Genomic DNA, 18,687 nt, shown 5'->3' on the forward strand with positions numbered 1-18,687 from the left:
AAGAACTTCCATTCATATAATTGAACGAATATTTTTCTTCTTTTAGATTCCAGTTTTTGATGAACGCTGGAGGAAAAGGGGCCTATATCAACGTGTAACCAAATTGACGGAATTAAAAAATATCGTAAAACTTAAAGTTCGCGTAAAAGACTTGTGGTAAACTCACCAAGTTCAAAGATAACCTTTGATTAAATTGAAGGAAGTTTCTTTAGGACGACAGAAAGGTGTAACGCAACCTTAAGAAAGTTTTAAAAATATCCGCGGAATTGTTTTTCAGTAGCAATAGTTTGTTATTGATTGACAGATTATTTCAAGTAAAGGACGAAGAAAATAGGAAGAAGTCGCTAATTACATTTCTATTTAAAGATTACAAACCGAGCCTTTGTTTTCGCAACTTTAGTAGTCGTCTTTTCGGAAGCCAGGGGAAAGGTCAAAGTTCATCAAGTATCATAGCAACAAAATAGTGCGCAAGGATCATCTATATATAAGAGCACCCGGAGGGAGATATACTCAAACACTGAATTTTGGGCAACACAGGTTCATACAATTCAAGAAAGACAACAACAATGAATGGAAGGCGCGTGCTGATAGCCATATCTTTGGTCGTCTGCTGTTCTACGGCGCTAACGCAGACAGGTACGTTGTGTTTACGTTATTTTTTAGACGTCACTGAAAAATAGGACATACATTTGTATTCATACGCAGTGATCTCCCAGTACAGCAAACCATAAATACAGTTGATGTCGGTATCTCGAATTCCAACGAATCACGCGTTTAACTTCAAAATAACCGAAATTCGACTTAAAGTGATATTTTGTGCACGTGTTTTGCGGGAAGGCATTTGAAAATGTCTTCGAGATAACCGGAAGTTTGAGATATCATGTTTTATAAGAAATTTTGATAACTCATTTATTTTTCATTGTTTGATTAATTAGATTTATTTTTGTAACTGAAATCGTTTTCATGGTTTTCATGACATTTTTAAAAGTCAGTGTAAGTAATATAATGAATAAAAAAGAACTTAAGGTAGTTCTGCACGTTAGGATCGAATTTTTTTCTACAATGTAGAATTTGATCAAACTCTGATTTTTCAAAACTTTCGAATATACTAAGAAAATTCAGCAAATAAAAAAGATAGGGTCGTGTGCTTGATTTTTTGCTAGACTGATTTGAAAAGTTACGACCTCACGCAATTTTTTATAATGGGAGTCTATGGGAAAAACGGAATTTTCTTAACATTTTTGCCAATAGAAATTTTTCTACAATGTAGATTTTAATGAAACTTCTCACAGTCGTAAATAAACATGTGGCCTATAATATGGTGAAATAAAATGTATGGGTCCGTGTGCTTATTTTTGAGATATCTGGCTATGAGTAAAGCGAACCTCCTATCTTAAGCTAATTTTAAGACACTATTTTGCATTATTTAACGTGTAAGATGTTTTAATATATCATTTTAATTTAAGAGAGATAGCAGCAGTGCCATTTTGATAATTTACTCACGGGTTGTCCTTAACTCATAAACTGATTTACGTTTCCGTACGCCGAATCCAGGCATTATTCTACGTTTTCCGGATAAGTGACGTTACGCCATCACTTCCGGTTTATTAAACGTGCAGAACTACCTTAAAATACGAAAATAAATTTTGCGTTTCTTTGCAATGTCCATGTGCTTTCCACGTCACTTAGTGTTTGTTTACTAGTAAGGAAGGCAACTTGCATTCTGAAGTTTTTTTTTTCTACATTTTAATGAAAAAATATCTTTGTTTAAAGCTGTACAAAATGTACAGATGTACGGCGTTTTTTCTCTAAAAGCAATAGATCTAATCTTCCCTTTTTCTCTCACAAAAACCTTGAAGAAGCGCACACAAAGATCATACATACAGATATATTACGAAGTAGTATTTAAGTTTATATATTTTCTAGTACGAATCTTAAAAAAAAAGTTATATTAATAATGTTTAATTTTAGGCAGATGGTCTTTTTTAATGTATTCTTAAATATTTATAATAATTTCCTAGACAAATATGAATACATAATATCGCCTCCCCGTTAGTTAAAGTTTTGGACAAAGTCAAATATCTCTGTTACCCTCAACGCGTTTTACTTGAAACTAAATATGGTTATTTACTAGCAAAGTCTACACCAGGAGAAATAATCCCTACAACTTCGATTGAATTTTGACAGAGTAATGCCCCTTTTTTAACTTAGATTTTTTTTTAAAAAGTCAAATATCTCTGTTACTATCAAATCTTTTGACTTGAAACTTAAAAGTTTTAATTACTATCAAAGTCCACACCAGCAAAAACAATTCCCATAACTCTGATTGAATTATGCCACAGTTATGGCCCTTTTCAACTTAGAATTTTTCGGTTAAAGTTTTATAAAGTTTTTATCTCTAATTCAGAGTCAAGCACTGAGAAAAGTCGAGCGTGCTGTCTTACGGACAGCTCTTGTTTTTTTGGCAATCAAATCAAACCATATGTACATTTTTAAGGGATGAATTTTGTCGATTTCAAAAAAAATTGTTGTTTTACAATACTAGCAGTTTTCCTTAGATTATATTTCAATAAAATCAGAGAAAATAGATATTTGAGTGTCTTTAAGTGAGGATGAAAGAGTGTGGAAGCATCTGTTAGTGGGGATGAACAAACTCGACTGTATCTATTTATGAAACATTCCAGAGAGACAACTGACGTTTTATATTAGCATTATTATCATATTTACGTTCATGTAAAGTTTTATGATTATTTGAAAGGATTGGTTTCTCGATAACTTAACGTCACTCAGCGTATCACTAATGTAACTTTATTTAAGGAGAGTCATACGCTGGATGTCTTATGGTTGCGTATTTATATAAAGCGCGGGAAACAAATGTCCATAAACGGAGCAACGTTCAAAGTATTTGAGAATATATTATCAATGCACAAATCGTTAGCTGTCATTAACAGCACGAGAGTCATCTGGCGTATGCGGGTGCCAGATGAGTTTTGGCGGCATGGATAAAATGACCAGTCCAGTGTGCAAGAATATCATTTGTAATTAATTGGTTGTAGATGCAGTTGGGATTATCCGGTTCGAGAGTAACTGTTTTGGCAGTGACGAGGCTCTGCCGAGTTACCACCGTGAAACAGTTATCCGTGAGCCAGATATTCCTATCTGCATCCACAACCAGTGGTGGGTTATTTATTTGCATACCGTTCTTTACAAATTACAAAATAAATTAAGCAAGCAGAAATACTTGCTAATGTAGTATGTAACACTCTTTCTTGTAGTAGCGTAGAACTTTACATTAAGCGTACGTAAGCAGAAGTGACGTCATAACGCTTCAGTAACGCACAAGAACAAAGTTCCTGTTTAATTTTATAATTTGTAGCGTAGTGTTCTGTTTTTTCCCCGTAAATTAACTTATTTTGAATCGAGAAATATACTGTAAAGAATGGAGAGCAACTATCAAAATAGTTGGTTTTTTATTGCATTTTACGTTAATAATTATATAATCAGTGCACGGATCGTTAGTTGCCATTAACAGCAAGTCACCTGACATTGGGGTTGGGGTGCCAGATGGTTTTTCCAGCATGGGCAAAATCACCGGAAACGTGAGACCGGTGTGCAAGAAAAGTTTGCCGGCATGGGTAAAACGCCAGTCCGGGGTGCAAGAAATATGTTTCAGTTAAAGAGTATATTCTGTCTGTATATACTTGCCTTAACTTTCAGCTAAAGACGGATTTTACTACCTAAAATAAAAGCTTATGACTTTTATTTTCCATTCAGTTTCAGAGGCTGATTACGTCAAAGGCACCCTTTCACACTGCACAGCTCATCTCTACAGATTGATACTGTGCCTGTCAGACAACAAACCACTCCTGTTTGAGATGAAAAAATGCGATAATGTTCTTACACAAACTTTCATTTGTCTGGCAAGCAGCCGATCAGGAAGTCCATTGACGCATGCGCTACCGGAATCGGAAGATAATGGCGGCTTTAGTATGTTAAAACGTGGTCTAGGTCAATGTATTCACAGATGTCTGAACGGTCAGGGCAGAATGAACTTTATTCAGTGTAAATCAATGTGTCATAGATGAGCTCAAAGTAATGCATATCAGAAATGAAATCGGCTTGTTCTTTTTTTGACATCCCTAAACTTATTACATGTTTTCAAAAATGAAAAAGGTATGATTTCCCTTATGCGAAAGGCACCCAGTTGTTTTTATTGAAATCTTGTCAGATGTAATTTCCTGACAATATACAAAGTTACAGTTTATACCAGCACAGTTTATTTTTTGGCCAGCACATGACTCCAGTAATACTTTGATATATCATGGTGTAACTAGTAAATCGACTATGTGTACCATATAATATGCATATTTTATTAAACATTCATCAATGAAAGAAACTCTTGCCTACCAGATTCCTAACATGGTTCGGTCTTAAAGATGAGAATGATAAAAATAAAACCATCTGACTAATAACTGAGTCAGAAAAACGTAAAAACTAACTTATTTTAATTACACGAGTTTATTTCGCTTAATTGTTTCTTTGGATTGATTGTGCTTGCTTGAAACCCATTACGACCCAGATTTCCGTAGCAGTTTAGGACCTTAAAACCATTATGCTTGCCATAAAGCGCAAGTAATTGTCTCACATTATGCCCACAAAATGTATGTAGTAATAGTTTTGTAAATGTTTGATCGAGGGAACTACCGACTTTTCGATAAACAGGATGTCAAGGCAGGTATACTTGCAGGATGTCAAGCCAGAGTTACTTGCAGAATGTCAAGCCAGGTCTACTTGCAGGATATCAAGCCAGGCCTACGTGCAGGATGTCAAGTCAGGTCTATGTATAGGATGTCAAGCTAGGTATACTTGCAAAATGTCAAACCAGGTCTGCTTGCAATATGTCAAGCCAGGCCTACTTGCAGGATGACAAGTCAGGTCTACTTGCAGGATGCAATTCAGGTCTACTTGCAGGATGTCAAGTCAGGTCTACTTGCAGGATGTCAAGTCAGGACTACGTGCAGGATGTCAAGCCAGGCCTACTTACAGGATGTCAAGTCAGGTCTACTTGCAGTATGTCAAGCCAGGTCTACGTGCAGGATGTCAAGCAAGGTCTACGTGAAGGATGTGAAGCCAGGTCTACGTGCAGGATGTCGAGCCAGGTTTATGTGCAGGACGATAAGTTAGGTCTATCTGTAGGATGTCAAGTCAGGTCTACTTGCAGGATGTCAAACCAGAACTACGTGCAGGTTGTCAAACCAGGTCTACGTGCAGGGTGTCATGTCCGGTCTACTTGCAGGATGTAAAGTTAGGCCTACTTTTAGGATGTCAAGCCAGGTCTACGAGCATAATGTCAAGACAGGTCCACGTGCAGGATGTCAAGCCAGGTCTTCTTGCAGGATGTCAAGCCAGGTCATCTTGCAGGATATCAAGCCAAGTCTACTTGCAGGATGTCAAGCCAGGTCTACATACAGAATGTCAAGACAGGTCGACGTGCAAAATTTCAAGCTGGGTCGACGTGCTGGATGCCAAGCCAGATTAACTTGCAAAATATATAAATTGTCATAAACTGAGTTCAGGCTTTGTAGAGTTGTAACTTTCTAGGCAGACCAGATTGAACACAACAGGAAAATATTGAATTTCGCAAACTCTTCCCAATAAGAAACGCGAGTCAAATGCCAAGACATTGAATCAGAGAAAATAAAGCAAATGTAGCGTGTTAGAATTCGATGTAACTCATTGCAGACTTGGAGCGATCATCTGCGCATGCCCGAAAGTGATTATCATTTCTAGCGCACGGCAAAAATATGCATATTTTTGCATGTCCGCATGCATTTAGTGTACCATATGCATAAAATACTGACTAAAGGTTAGGGTTAGTATCACCATGGTTACAAAATATATACATTTAAGATATTTTCGTTCAAATTTAGTTAATCCGGTATGTACCGGAGACTGTAATTTATACCGGCGCTCCAAGTCTGCATTTAGTCACAGTCGTTAGAATTTAGATATTTGTTTATGTATATCCTTTCAATTGATAAAATACCGCCCAACACATGTTCTTGTATATAAACTAACAACAAACACCTTTCTTCCTTTCTAACTCATAAAATAACTGCCTACCCATACTTACCCATTAAGCGGTAAATTTCTTTAAAAAATTCAGTCTTTGAAAATGGTTTTTTGCCATCATAATTAAACTTATCGGTTGCATTCTGTGCTTCAACATTATGTTGATATTACAAACAGCAGTTTTTTCTGCCATGTAACTGCCGTAAAATATCACTAAGTACTTGAACTCAGTATGGTAGGTACCCCTAGTCATTTTTGATCATTGAGTCCACTCAACATTCCTATAAAAGGGGTTCCTCTTTTGCTTCTATTAAGTGTGAAGGGTGCTGTACATTTTATAACCTAGGATGAACAGACTCGATCAAACCAAGTGCTAAATTTTACCTTATATGCTTGTGTGTATGCATACAAGGGAGATCTAGAAAGAACAAGCTATACAGTTTTTTTTTTTCAATCTTCTATCATTATCATTTGATAAGAATAATCTATATATTTTCTTCGATCTTTTATCATTATTATGTGGAAAGAACAAACTATATAGCCTGTCATTATTATGTGGAAAGAACAAGCTATACAGTTTATTTTTCAATCTTCTATCATTATTATTTGATAAGAAAAAACTATACAAATGTATTTTCTTTCAATCTTTTTTCATTATTATGTGGAAAGAACAAGATATACAGGTTTTTTATCATTCTTCTATCATTATTATTTGATAAGAATAATCTTTATATTTTCTTCAATCTTTTATCATTATTATGTGGAAAGAACAAACTATACAGCCTGTCATTATTATGTGGAAAGAACAAGCTATACACTTTATTTTTCAATCTTCTATCATTATTATTTGATAAGAATAAACTATATATTTTCTTTCAATCTTTTATCATTATTATGTGGAAAGAACAAGATGTACAGTTTTTTTTTAAATCTTCTATCATTATTATTTGATAAGAATAAACTACATATATATTTTCTTTCAATCTTTTATCATTATTGTGTGGAAAGAACAAACTATACAGCCTCTCATTATTATGTGGAAGTATCAAAATATCATTCAAGCATTATTGTTGCTATATACATGTATAACTATATATCATGTGGGAAAACAAACTATATACTAAGTTTCTTTCAAATTTCTATCATTCATTTAGGGCCTCCCAAAATACGTGAAAAAAAAGCTAAAATACCTACAACAGAATATGGCTTTAGTGTACAATCATGCTTTTGACGGAAAAAATGTATGCCCTGGATATTTATTACAGTTCACAATTTTCAAAATGAGCGAATAAATACAAAGTCTTTCGATTTGGACAGTACTATTAACTGTTAAAAGGGTACAAACAAAAAAGATGCTGACTGAATGGCGAACAGTGCCGATCATGATCAGACCGCATGGTTGTCATGATCAGACTACACGGATGTGTAAGTTGATCATAATCTGCACTGGTCGCAAAGGCAGAACAAAATCGTGTTCAGCATGGTAAGGGTTAACCGTGAAATTGTGAGGTCAACGTATTTATTTTTTTTCGTCAGATAAGATTTTGTCTCAGACAGACTGTATTTTTTTCGTTTGTTTGTGTTTTTGGTAATTACACTAAAGGATAGCTAGCAATTGTTGTTATTCCACATCGGTTCCTCTTGTTTCTCACCAACTTCATGTAGCCTTCTAAACCCCACGTTGTATCCCAACTGAAACAAGAAAAAAATACAAGCACATAACATTGAATGTATCTCGTTATCCATATACTATATTACTGTAGATTCGGTGTCACGTTATATGGTACCGGAAGTCACGTAATATGCCACCGGAAGTCACGTTATATACCACCGGAATGAGTACGCAAACTCTGTCAATCACATAAATTTTTCCAGATTTTCTGGGTCTATTATCTTGACGTCATTTGAAAATAATTTTAAATAGACTATTTCTTGTTGTTGCTTATTTCTATTCTTTCTTTTCTCTTATTGTTTTGGAAATCAAGCATTATCTTTCACAAATGTTACATTCTCGTAAATAAGAAATTCATATCGTTGCTTTTCTCTTTCGAGGCCCAATACTAGTAGTTAACTTGCTCTTCGCAACAATCAGGTCAAGAGCTATGTGACCAGTTATTTCATCTTCACATATTATCTAGGCATGAGTTTTTACCACTGATTATCCGCGTGAATTTCTCACATGAAAGAATTCTACATCCAGATTGAAAGTTTTGAATGAAAACTTATTCAAAACCCGCTACTATGTACAACAACCGGAAGTTCAATTTTACAACATATTGACAGTACCTGTTCTTTAGCAGCCAATAATCTTTCCCATTCGCTGACGTACCGTACCCAATTACCAACATTGCATGATTAACTTCGTCGGAACTGCATGTGCTCAGGTCCGTTTTGTCTACGCCATCATATATCCCATGACTGTAAAACTTCGTTCCTCTTGAGTCTATACAAACAGAGACGGGTCCCCTCCAAGCCACGGCTTTCTGCAAACAAATGTTATGAAATGTTGATTAGGTTAGCTGGTGCCGGTGTAATGAAGTATTTCGACCCCCATAGAATAACGACCCCCCGGTCATTATTCTATAGAAAATGTGACTCCTATCCTGTAAAATATTGACCCCCCTTATAAAAAACTGACTCCCTTTGAAAACTCTATAGAATAACGACCCCCCGGTCATTATTCTATAGAAAAACTGACCCCTCCAAGTAAAATACTCACTCCCTGAAGATGACTCCCTTCGAATTTCATAGAATAACGACCCCGGTTATTATTCTATAGAAAAAGTGACTCCTTCCATGTAAAATACTCACTGCCGAAATTACTACATTCGAACTCTCATACAGTATCGATTCCCGGACATTATTCTATTTAAAAAGTTACTCTTTCCGTGTAAAACACCGGCTCCTAAAAAGACTTTCGACGATAATATCCATTAAAACGTGATCCCCACCAAACCTAACGGACATTTTTACAAGATCTACAACTCTAATACCCTCCATTGCCAATAGTTAACATTTTGATTGTACTACTACTACTGGTGCCGCTACTTCTATTGCTATTACTACATGTACTTCTTCTTCTTCTACTACTACTACTACTTCTACTACTACTACTACTACTACAACTGCTACTACTGATACTACTATACCTGCTTCCACTAATAGGTCTTGTACATCTACCTCTTCTTCTCCTGCTGCTGTTGATGCTGTCACTTATTCCTCTGCTGCTGCTGCTGCTACTGCAACTGCCACTACCACTGCCACTACTACTACTACTACTACTACTACTTTCTATTGTTGCCGCTACCGTACTTTACTGCCACTGCTAAGTATTGCAACTTCTGTTAATACTAAGTTCTATGCTAGCAGTTTCTTGTGCAGTTTTCTTCTGAAGAATTACGTCATACCGAAGTTTGCAGGGATTGTTGACACTGGTGTGTTTTGTGAACGTATTGTGAATTGTTATTTTCCTGAAAAAAATGTATACACCAAGATACAGCGTCTAGAAATAGAATCCCTTTTCCTGTTGCGGAATGCTCTGATTTCTGTGTCAAGTGATGGTATCTGATGCTAATGGTCAAATGGAAGGACAGACGGACGGACAAGTCCAAATCTATATGCCCCCTCCTCCGAGTGGGGGCATAAAATGCAGCAATTAGGCCTTAGATACAGGAGTTATCTCTAAATTTGACCAAATGACCGGGGGTCGTTTTTTTACGGGAGTCAATATTCTTCGTGAGGTTCAGTTTACTTCACGTGGGGGAGTCATAGTACTATGATCTGGAAGTCATAATACTATGACCGGGGGGTCACTTTTTCTATAGAATAATGACCGGGGGGTCATTATTCTATAGGGGTCGAAATACTTCATTACACCGGAACTACCACTGATAAAGACTATGACTAATGGAAATAATTTCACTCGTGAAATACATTTTACATAAAATGAGACACATTTTTATGCTTTCCGAGTTGTTTCTTGCAAGTCAACAATCAGCGGTAATATATGAAAATACCTCATTTCAGTTGACTTGCATTCCGTTCATACTCTCCAACATCGCTTTTTCTTTCCCTTATTCCCAAAGCAAATGTATGCATGTCTTCACGTTTGAAAATAGTTCTAAGACGGAGTGAAAATCCAGAAACTGTATCAAAATAGATCTGAAATGACCGAAGTTTATATGACACAAAGAACAATTTCTTTCAGTAGTTTATAACCTTACGTGTTAAAGACTTTCAGAAGTTTTTTTTTCAGACACTTGCACGGGTTTTGCGAGGTTTCGCTCAACTATAAAAGAACATGTATATAACATGTAAGTACCTGCAGGGCGAACTCATTACGGTATGGTATGTCTTTATAGCCTTTTGCAGTAGCACCAATATTCTCCTTGCTGAACTTGCACTCTCCAACCTGCAAATAAAATATTCAGTTTGGTGATATTCGATACAGAACACCAAAATACTGTAAAACTGATAAAACCGAGTAAACAAACCCTCCGTAAAATTGATCCGTTAAAAATGATCGCTAGGCAACAGACGTCTTCCGTTTAAAGGTATGGAAAGGTGATTGGAATTTCTTACTGAGTTGCTTGGTTGCACTGACTACATAGATGATGCCATATTAGTTATTTTCGGTTGTTGTGTATAGGTCAAAATTCAAATGACGAGATAAATGTGATAAAGTCAGGTGAATTTTTAGGAACAGTAAAATGGGTAGCAGCCTTTAAAACAATGAATACATCGTATAAGATAGAGTTTTTTAAGTATGACAAACTACATGGACACCGGTACGTATCCATATTTTTTGTTCTAGGTATAGACGGAAAGTTTGGGTCGCCATAATCCAGCTAGTTGAATACAGGATACGATTATGAAAATATTTTTTATTTTTTACAAGGCTGGAGTCTAGGAATACAGAATAGTGAGGGAGAAGTTTTATTCATGTAGCGCGAAATTATCCAATCTTTTCATGTCAGTATTTACTTATAACGACCGTTTTGTAACCCTTTCTTACCTCTTGAGCATACGGGTAGGATTTTTCTGTATCAATGCCGCCATTCTCTTCCACGTATATATATGCATTTTCGGCTTGTCCTCCAATGCAGCCCATATTCGCTAGAAAACGGTAAAAAAATCAAATTAAGCTTGTGGACCATTTTTGTACATTTGCCGTAAACTGAATGATGACGGGTTTTAATCAAGCCACCAGCTAAATCTTCGTATTACACTATCTTCTCACACATTGAACGAACACACGCATTGAATATGTGCACTCTTTTAAACTAGATTAAACCTAACACCGACTTATACATTCGGCGCGTTCGTACATCTAACAGATGTTTATGCTTGTCTCTGTTAAAAACACTTTTTCGCTAGAATGACGTCACGTTAATATGTGATGACGTCACGGTTTTTGTTATGACTAAGGAAGAGCGCTTCTATAGCACAAGCGTGCTTTAACACTATTTATACACTCAGGTGGTAGCGCTCTAATACAGCGTTAAAATAAATTCACGAGGGCGCAGCCCTCGTGAAATTATTACGCCCGACGTGTAACCACCCATCGTGCATAAAAAGTGTTAAAGCACTCTTTTGCTATAAATCATTTCTTAATTATTCCTAAGTTTTTGTTTAAAGCTTGGGAATAAATTTAAAAGAAATATCGAAATATATTTCTACATGACATTGTGTTTTGTCAAATAACACTTTGACAGAAAAAAAAATACTTATCTATATTTATCTTGAAGAGCAGACGATTCTTATTTATATTTATCTTGAAGAGCAGACGATACTTATCTATATTTATCTTGAAGAGCAGACGATACTTATCTATATTTATCTTGAAGAGCAGACGATCCTTATCTATATTTATCTTGAAGAGCAGACGATACTTATCTATATTTATCTTGAAGAGCAGACGATCCTTATCTATATTTATCTTGAAGAACAGACGATCCTTATCTATATTTATCTTCAAGAGCAGACGATACTTCAGAAGCACAGAACATAGAAAAGCAGGGCAGGTAGCAGACTACTAAATTTCATTGAATCTCTTTATGAGAGATATTGAACTGTTCAACACCCTCAGACCACCAGGTACCAGCGTAAACGGAATTCTGTCGTAGTAAATTTGAATGGCCTCTATGATCCAAAAGGGCCAGAACTGAATACGACAACAAAGTGTCTGACTATGAGTAGGACTTTTACAGCAGACACCTGACATTCAATAACTGCTGTGTTGTGATAGCTAATACATTCTTTATGAAGCAATGAAGTTTGAACACAACAAAATAAAATACGTCTTTTGTTATTTCAAAAAATAAAATAAAAAATATTGCATACGAAGTGGTGTGATATTATTTTTCTTTTGATCAACAGTTACGTTTTCGCCATATTTTCCATCTACAAGTTATTCAGATTTCGATTTGTACTTACTGTACAATTTGTTGTCTGTACAGTCAATTATATTCTGTTCTGACAGCGACACTAGTTTCTTTGTTTTTATACATGTATGGCCCTCTAGAGCACCCGTAGCAGCAAACGCATAGCAGCTTCCGCAGTGGCCCTGTAATAGACGTATGTATATGTAACAAGAACTGTCTCCATAGGATGACACATGCCCCCGATGGCACTTCGAATGAATAGTTATGGCCGATGTTAGAGTTTAGGACCTTTGACCTTAGGAGCTGGGTCTTGCGCGCGACACGTCGTCTTACTGTGTCACACATTCATGCATAGTTATTTTAAAATCCATTCATGAATGACAAAGATATGGACCGGACATGCCCATCAATGCACTATCATGAAAAATGACCTTTAACGTCTAAGTGTGACCTTGACCTTTGAGCTAAGGACCTGGGTCTTGCGTGTGACACGTCGTCTTACTGTGGTATACATTCATGCCAAATTATTTGAAAATCCATCCATCGATGACAAAGACATGGACCGGACATGCCCATCAATGCACTATCCTTTAACGTCTAAGTGTGGCCTTGACCTTTGGGCTACGAACCTGGGTCTTGCACACGACACGTCGTCTTACTGTGGTACACATTCATGCCAAGTTATTTGAAAATCCATCCATCGATGACAAAGATATGGGCCGGACACGCCCATCAATGCACTATCCTTTAACGTCTAAGTGTGACCTTGACCTTTGAGCTACGGACCTGGGTCTTGCGCGCGACCCGTCGTCTTACTATGGTACACATTTATGCCAAGTTATTTGAAAATCCATCCATCGATGACAAAGATATGGACCGGACACGCCCATCAATGCACTGTCCTTTAATGTCTAAGTGTGACCTTGACCTTTGAGCTACGGACCTGGGTCTTGCGCGCGACACGTCGTCTTACTGTGGTACACATTCATGCCAAGATATTTGAAAATCCATCCATCGATGACAAAGATATGGACCGGACACGAAAATTGCGGACAGACCGACAGACCGACAGACGGTTCAAAAACTATATGCCTCCCTTCGGGGGCATAAAAATGATTTACTGGTGAAATTACAATGAAGTCCATTAATCGCTTCCGTAACCATAGCTTACATAATGACCCTCTAAGTTAGAAATCATATCTAAAACCCCGTTTAAATCGGATTTTGACAAATTTGATTTTTCTAGCTTTCATACAGCCGGTACAACTGCAATTCTAATCACTTAATGACTTATTATGAAGGGTTAACTTATTGTTCGATAATTCCCGTCTGTTTACGTATAATTGTTCGGTAATTCCCGTGTGTTTATGTATTATTGTTCGGCAATTCCCGTGTGTTTACGTATTATTGTTCAGTAATTCCCGTGTATTTACGAATTATTGTTCGACAATTCCCGTGTGATTACGTATTATTGTTCGGCAATTCCCGTGTGTTTACGAATTATTGTCCGACAATTCCCGTGTGATTACGTATTATTGTTCGGCAATTCCCGTGTGTTTACGTATTATTATTCGACAATTCCCGTGTGATTACGTATTATTGTTCGGCAATTCCCCTGTGTTCACGTATTATTGTTCGGCAATTCCCGTGTGTTTATGAATTATTGTTCGGCAATTCCCGTGTGTTTACGTATTATTGTTCGGCGGTTCCTGTGTGTTTACATATTATTGTTCGGCAATTCTCGTGTGTTTACGTATTATTGTTCGGAAATTCCCGTGTGTTTACGTAATATTGTTCGGCGATTCCCGTGTGTTTACGTATTATTGTTCGGCGATTCCCGTGTGTTTATGTATTATTGTTCGGCAATTCCCGTGTGTTTACGTATTATTGTTCGCAATCCCTGTGTGTTTACGTATTATTGTTCGGCAATTCCCGTGTATTTACATATTAATGTTCGGCAATTTCCGTATGTTTTATGTATTATCGTTGGACAATTTGACATGTTTTCCATTGAAAAAACAACAACATAAAAAGCAAAACAATCAAATAAAAACAGAATAAAAAACAAACAAACAAATGGGATATGCCTAAATCGAATACAGAGAATTACGTATTTTTTAAACAAATACCTGAAATTTGACTCGAGTCACACAGTCATTATTTCTCCAATCTACTTCTTTTGGCAATGCTGTTAAGTTGACACGATCCTGTTCTATCAAACTGTCATCAACTGTTTTAGTTCTGGGTTTTATCTTTAGTCCTGTGTACTGTTCTTCAAATTCTTTGTCTGTCTGAAGTAATAAATTTACTATCAAATTAAGCTTCGTGTTCTTTCCACGCATGTGCAATGAAAGTAAATGCAAAGCAGTAATAGACGTTACATGGACAGTTAATGCTTTGTCGCTATCACGCCGATAGCGTATTTTCAAGGGAGACAATTTAATCGATAAGTCAGCGGTTTGACTATGAAAGCTGGCAATGCAAAGAATCAGTGGACTACAGGTAAAAGTACGGGCAACTGAAATCTTGCTGTTTGTGCGTCCTAGCACGCAGATAACTCAATACGTTTTAGCTTTCCTCTGACCACGATAGAAATGTTTTATGCTTAAAAACTGAAATAAATGGCAAATAAATAAATAAAATAAATAAATAAATAAATAAATAAATATTAATAAAAGAAAATGAAAAAGGGTTAAGTGGTTACAAGGTCATTGTTCAGTTGAAATCGAACTTGTAATTCAAAATAAAGGTTGTCAATTAACATCGACATTTAATTTCTTATTATGAGTTTTCTGTTCCAATTAATTGCATATCAATTTAGAATTAAGTGTTTTACTGAATGCAGTGAAAACACAAACCAAATCTACGAAAGACCCGTGGTGACATTTCAACTTCATTATTTCACGATTTCTGCTTCCTGATTTCACGATTTCCACTTCATGAATTCACGATTTCACGATTTCCACTTCATGAATTCACGATTTCACGAATTCACGATTTCACGAAAAAACTTCACGATTTCTTGATTTCACGATTTCATGATTTCACGATTTCTTGATTTCACGATTTCCACTTCATGAATTCACGATTTCACGATTTCTGCTACCTGAATTCACGATTTCCACTTCTTGAATTCACGATTTCACGATTTCCACTTCATGAATTCACGATTTCCACTTCACGATTTCACGATTTCCACTTCACGAATTCACGATTTCACGATTTCAACTTCATGAATTCACGATTTCCACTTCACGAATTCACGATTTCACGATTTCCACTTCACGAATTCACGATTTCCACTTCACGAATTCACGATTTCACGATTTCCACTTCATGAATTCACGATTTCACGATTTCAACTTCATGAATTCACGATTTCCACTTCACGAATTCACGATTTCCACTTCATGAATTCACGATTTCACGATTTCAACTTCATGAATTCACGATTTCCACTTCACGAATTCACGATTTCACGATTTCCACTTCATGAATTCACGATTTCACGATTTCCACTTCACGAATTCACGATTTCCACTTCATGAATTCACGATTTCACGATTTCAACTTCATGAATTCACGATTTCCACTTCACGAATTCACGATTTCACGATTTCAACTTCATGAATTCACGATTTCCACTTCACGAATTCACGATTTCAACTTCATGAATTCACGATTTCACGATTTCCACTTCACGAATTCACGATTTCACGATTTCAACTTCACGAATTCACGATTTCCACTTCACGAATTCACGATTTCACGATTTCAACTTCATGAATTCACGATTTCACGATTTCAACTTCATGAATTCACTATTTCCACTTCACGAATTCACGATTTCACGATTTCAACTTCACGAATTCACGATTTCCACTTCACGAATTCACGATTTCACTATTTCAACTTCATGAATTCACGATTTCACCATCGTGAAATCGTGAATTCTTGAAGTGGAAATCGAGAATTCGTGAAGTGGAAATCGTGAATTCATGAAGTGGAAATCGTGAAATCGTGAATTCATGAAGTGGAAATCGTGAAATCAGGAAGCAGAAATCGTGAAATAATGAAGTTGAAATGTCACCACGGGTCTTTCGTACAAATCAGTAAAATTGTTTATTCCCATCCAGTATGAAGAGTGTCCATTGTCGGCAGCCGTATTGTGTAAAATGATCGTCTTCAGATTTTTCACAAAAACAGAGAACCTAAAACAAAACAACAACAGAAAATACGAATGCACGTGCGGACCTTCTACACAAACGATAGCAGCAGGTTACTGAGTTACATGAATGTTGAATTCACTAAAAGCATTTTAATTCGTATCGTCTTATAATAAATGTATATTAGATAAAAACCGTGTCGCAGTGACATTTGGAAAAAATGTGTAAAGACAATGCAATAAAGCAATGGACACAACAATTCCACATTTTCTAAATGGAGAAACATGTATTACGTGGTGGCAAGTGGCTACATTAAATGCAGTTGAAAGCCGTGTCACTCCGGGCAACGTGGCCCCTTATATAAATCACCAGGCCATAGTTAGGGCTATATGACCAATCTAACTAATCGACATTTTTTTCTGGATTAAATAACAAAAAAATAAATAAAAAATAAAAAGAAAATACTAAAAATCAATTTCTGATTCCATGTAACAGAACAATTATTGAATGACTGACCAGTCAATAGTAAAACTACTGACCTTCGGGTCTTCGTATCTCGGGCAATATATTTGACTATTGAATGAGAAGTCACTCACCAGTCAATAGTCAAAACTACCAATACTCGGACCTTCTTACCACAGGCAATAACTTTGACTATTGACTGGCAAGCTACTCTGTCAACAAGTTTATAATATATGATCAGAATTAACCTGTAATTTTCTTCTTCAGTGGATGTAAAACTTCTGTTGTACTTCAGTTTGAACAAGTTCCATTCTTCATTTACGTGTTGAAGGGACAGTGACGTACAAGTAGGTATCAAAACAACCACGAGTAAATGTTGAAGACCCCTGAAATAATATTTAAAAAAGGTGTTGAAACAGAGCAGAGAAATTCTCGCGCTCGTGTACGGTTAAAACACCATTTTAGATATGCGCGTTCCGTTTAAAGCGTAAATATATAACGGCCCTATAACGGATAACTAAAGAAATACTTCAAACAAGGCTGACATTCTCGCGCATTTTATGTACATTTAATAACGGTTATTTGACAAAATATTCATTGTTTTTCCGCTTTACACGCTCTATGCTAGAATAACGTTAACGTGTGTGTGTGTGTGCGTGTCTTTTTGTGTGTGTGTTTTTTCGTAGAACCCAGAGGGACTAGTTGGTATCCAAACACTTGCGTCAGCTCTATATACATTATGATACTTTCTCAAGTAGTGTTTACAGTGTAAATCAATTCATATTTATAAGTAAGATGTAAAATAAAGTAGTACTTACAGTTTATATTATCACAATTCTAATTACAAATCATATATAAAATAACATTTTTACTCTTTTAATTTACACAAAAATTCATATTAAAAATGAGATTTAAAGGTATTGAATTATGTTTTTGAAAAGTACTCACATGTCTTACGCTAACAACATCCAACGGATAAAGTGAATTTAAAATTGGTTCAATACGTGGTCAGATATTATCATGTTTAAGTGTTGTCTAAGTGTTGTTTGCAATATAAGGATGTGAATATGATTACTAGTTATCAATTAACTATATCCTGTTTACTTCCGTCCGTTATAATATAAATTCAGATGTAGAAATATCCAGCCGGAGTGTCAATGTTGTAACAGTGTTCAAAAAGTAGAAAGATAATTCAGAAAGCGGACGTGTAACGACAAAAGCGGCAAACCCCACTCATAAAGTTAATTTTTATCTGCTATTTAAGGATGTGAAAGTAACAGTAAGTTCAACAGATTTGCGATAATAAAGCTGAAATAAGTCAATGTAGACAACACTAAGAGTTTTGCAGCCTTTAAAAGGGAAAATAAGGTATCAATAGAGTCTGTCAGAATCCTGCGCTGGTGGCTGCAGTATGATGTATGTATAAACTTTGCCTAAATTCTAATTTTGCAAAGATGTCCTTTAGGCTGTTATTAAGATTGTTGGATCAAGGTAAGTAACTCGAATGGATCTAGCATACATGTGCATGCGACATTTGTCTCCCATACCATGGTGTATGGATATATCCAGTCAAAATGAATAGTCAATATGACAGTCAGTATGTC

General features: G+C 36.1%; 2 protein-coding genes and 1 long non-coding RNA gene across 3 annotated transcripts; 1 reads left to right on the plus strand and 2 right to left on the minus strand.

The window, feature by feature from the left end:
* The first annotated feature begins 277 nt into the window (after nucleotides 1-277).
* LOC123542547 (uncharacterized) lies at nucleotides 278-4,268 on the plus strand. The gene is made up of 2 exons (XM_053531100.1): nucleotides 278-636; nucleotides 3,775-4,268. The coding sequence occupies exons 1-2, from the start codon at nucleotides 567-569 to the stop codon at nucleotides 4,083-4,085; spliced, it is 381 nt and encodes a 126-aa protein (XP_053387075.1). The 5' UTR covers nucleotides 278-566; the 3' UTR covers nucleotides 4,086-4,268.
* Nucleotides 4,269-6,940: 2,672 nt separating this feature from the next.
* On the minus strand, nucleotides 6,941-14,812 carry LOC123542545 (cathepsin L-like). The gene is made up of 6 exons (XM_053531098.1): nucleotides 14,585-14,812; nucleotides 12,508-12,637; nucleotides 11,087-11,187; nucleotides 10,394-10,483; nucleotides 8,359-8,555; nucleotides 6,941-7,764 (listed from the first exon to the last, which is right to left on the minus strand). The coding sequence occupies exons 1-6, from the start codon at nucleotides 14,795-14,797 to the stop codon at nucleotides 7,665-7,667; spliced, it is 831 nt and encodes a 276-aa protein (XP_053387073.1). The 5' UTR covers nucleotides 14,798-14,812; the 3' UTR covers nucleotides 6,941-7,664.
* Nucleotides 14,813-16,526: 1,714 nt separating this feature from the next.
* LOC128550945 (uncharacterized) lies at nucleotides 16,527-18,176 on the minus strand. Its single transcript, XR_008368577.1, has 3 exons — nucleotides 18,032-18,176; nucleotides 17,332-17,469; nucleotides 16,527-16,666 (listed from the first exon to the last, which is right to left on the minus strand). It is a non-coding gene; the product is annotated as an uncharacterized LOC128550945 (long non-coding RNA).
* Between the last annotated feature and the right edge of the window lie 511 nt (nucleotides 18,177-18,687).

This window comes from Mercenaria mercenaria, chromosome 19 (assembly GCF_021730395.1).
Source record: "Mercenaria mercenaria strain notata chromosome 19, MADL_Memer_1, whole genome shotgun sequence".
Taxonomy (NCBI): Eukaryota; Metazoa; Mollusca; class Bivalvia; order Venerida; family Veneridae; genus Mercenaria; species Mercenaria mercenaria.

What these genes read in the sequence shown, in the direction of transcription:
- LOC123542547 (XM_053531100.1), top strand. Translation starts at nt 567, where the DNA reads ATGAATGGAAGGCGCGTGCTGATAGCCATATCTTTGGTCGTCTGCTGT. An exon ending in TACGGCGCTAACGCAGACAG is followed by an intron (nt 637 to 3,774) that starts GTACGTTGTGTT and finishes TTTTCCATTCAG; the next exon opens with TTTCAGAGGCTGATTACGTC.
- LOC123542545 (XM_053531098.1), bottom strand. Translation starts at nt 14,797, where the DNA reads ATGCGTGGAAAGAACACGAAGCTTAATTTGATAGTAAATTTATTACTT. An exon ending in TGACTCGAGTCAAATTTCAG is followed by an intron (nt 12,638 to 14,584) that starts GTATTTGTTTAA and finishes CGTCTATTACAG; the next exon opens with GGCCACTGCGGAAGCTGCTA. An exon ending in GTAATGAGTTCGCCCTGCAG is followed by an intron (nt 8,556 to 10,393) that starts GTACTTACATGT and finishes ATTTGTTTGCAG; the next exon opens with AAAGCCGTGGCTTGGAGGGG.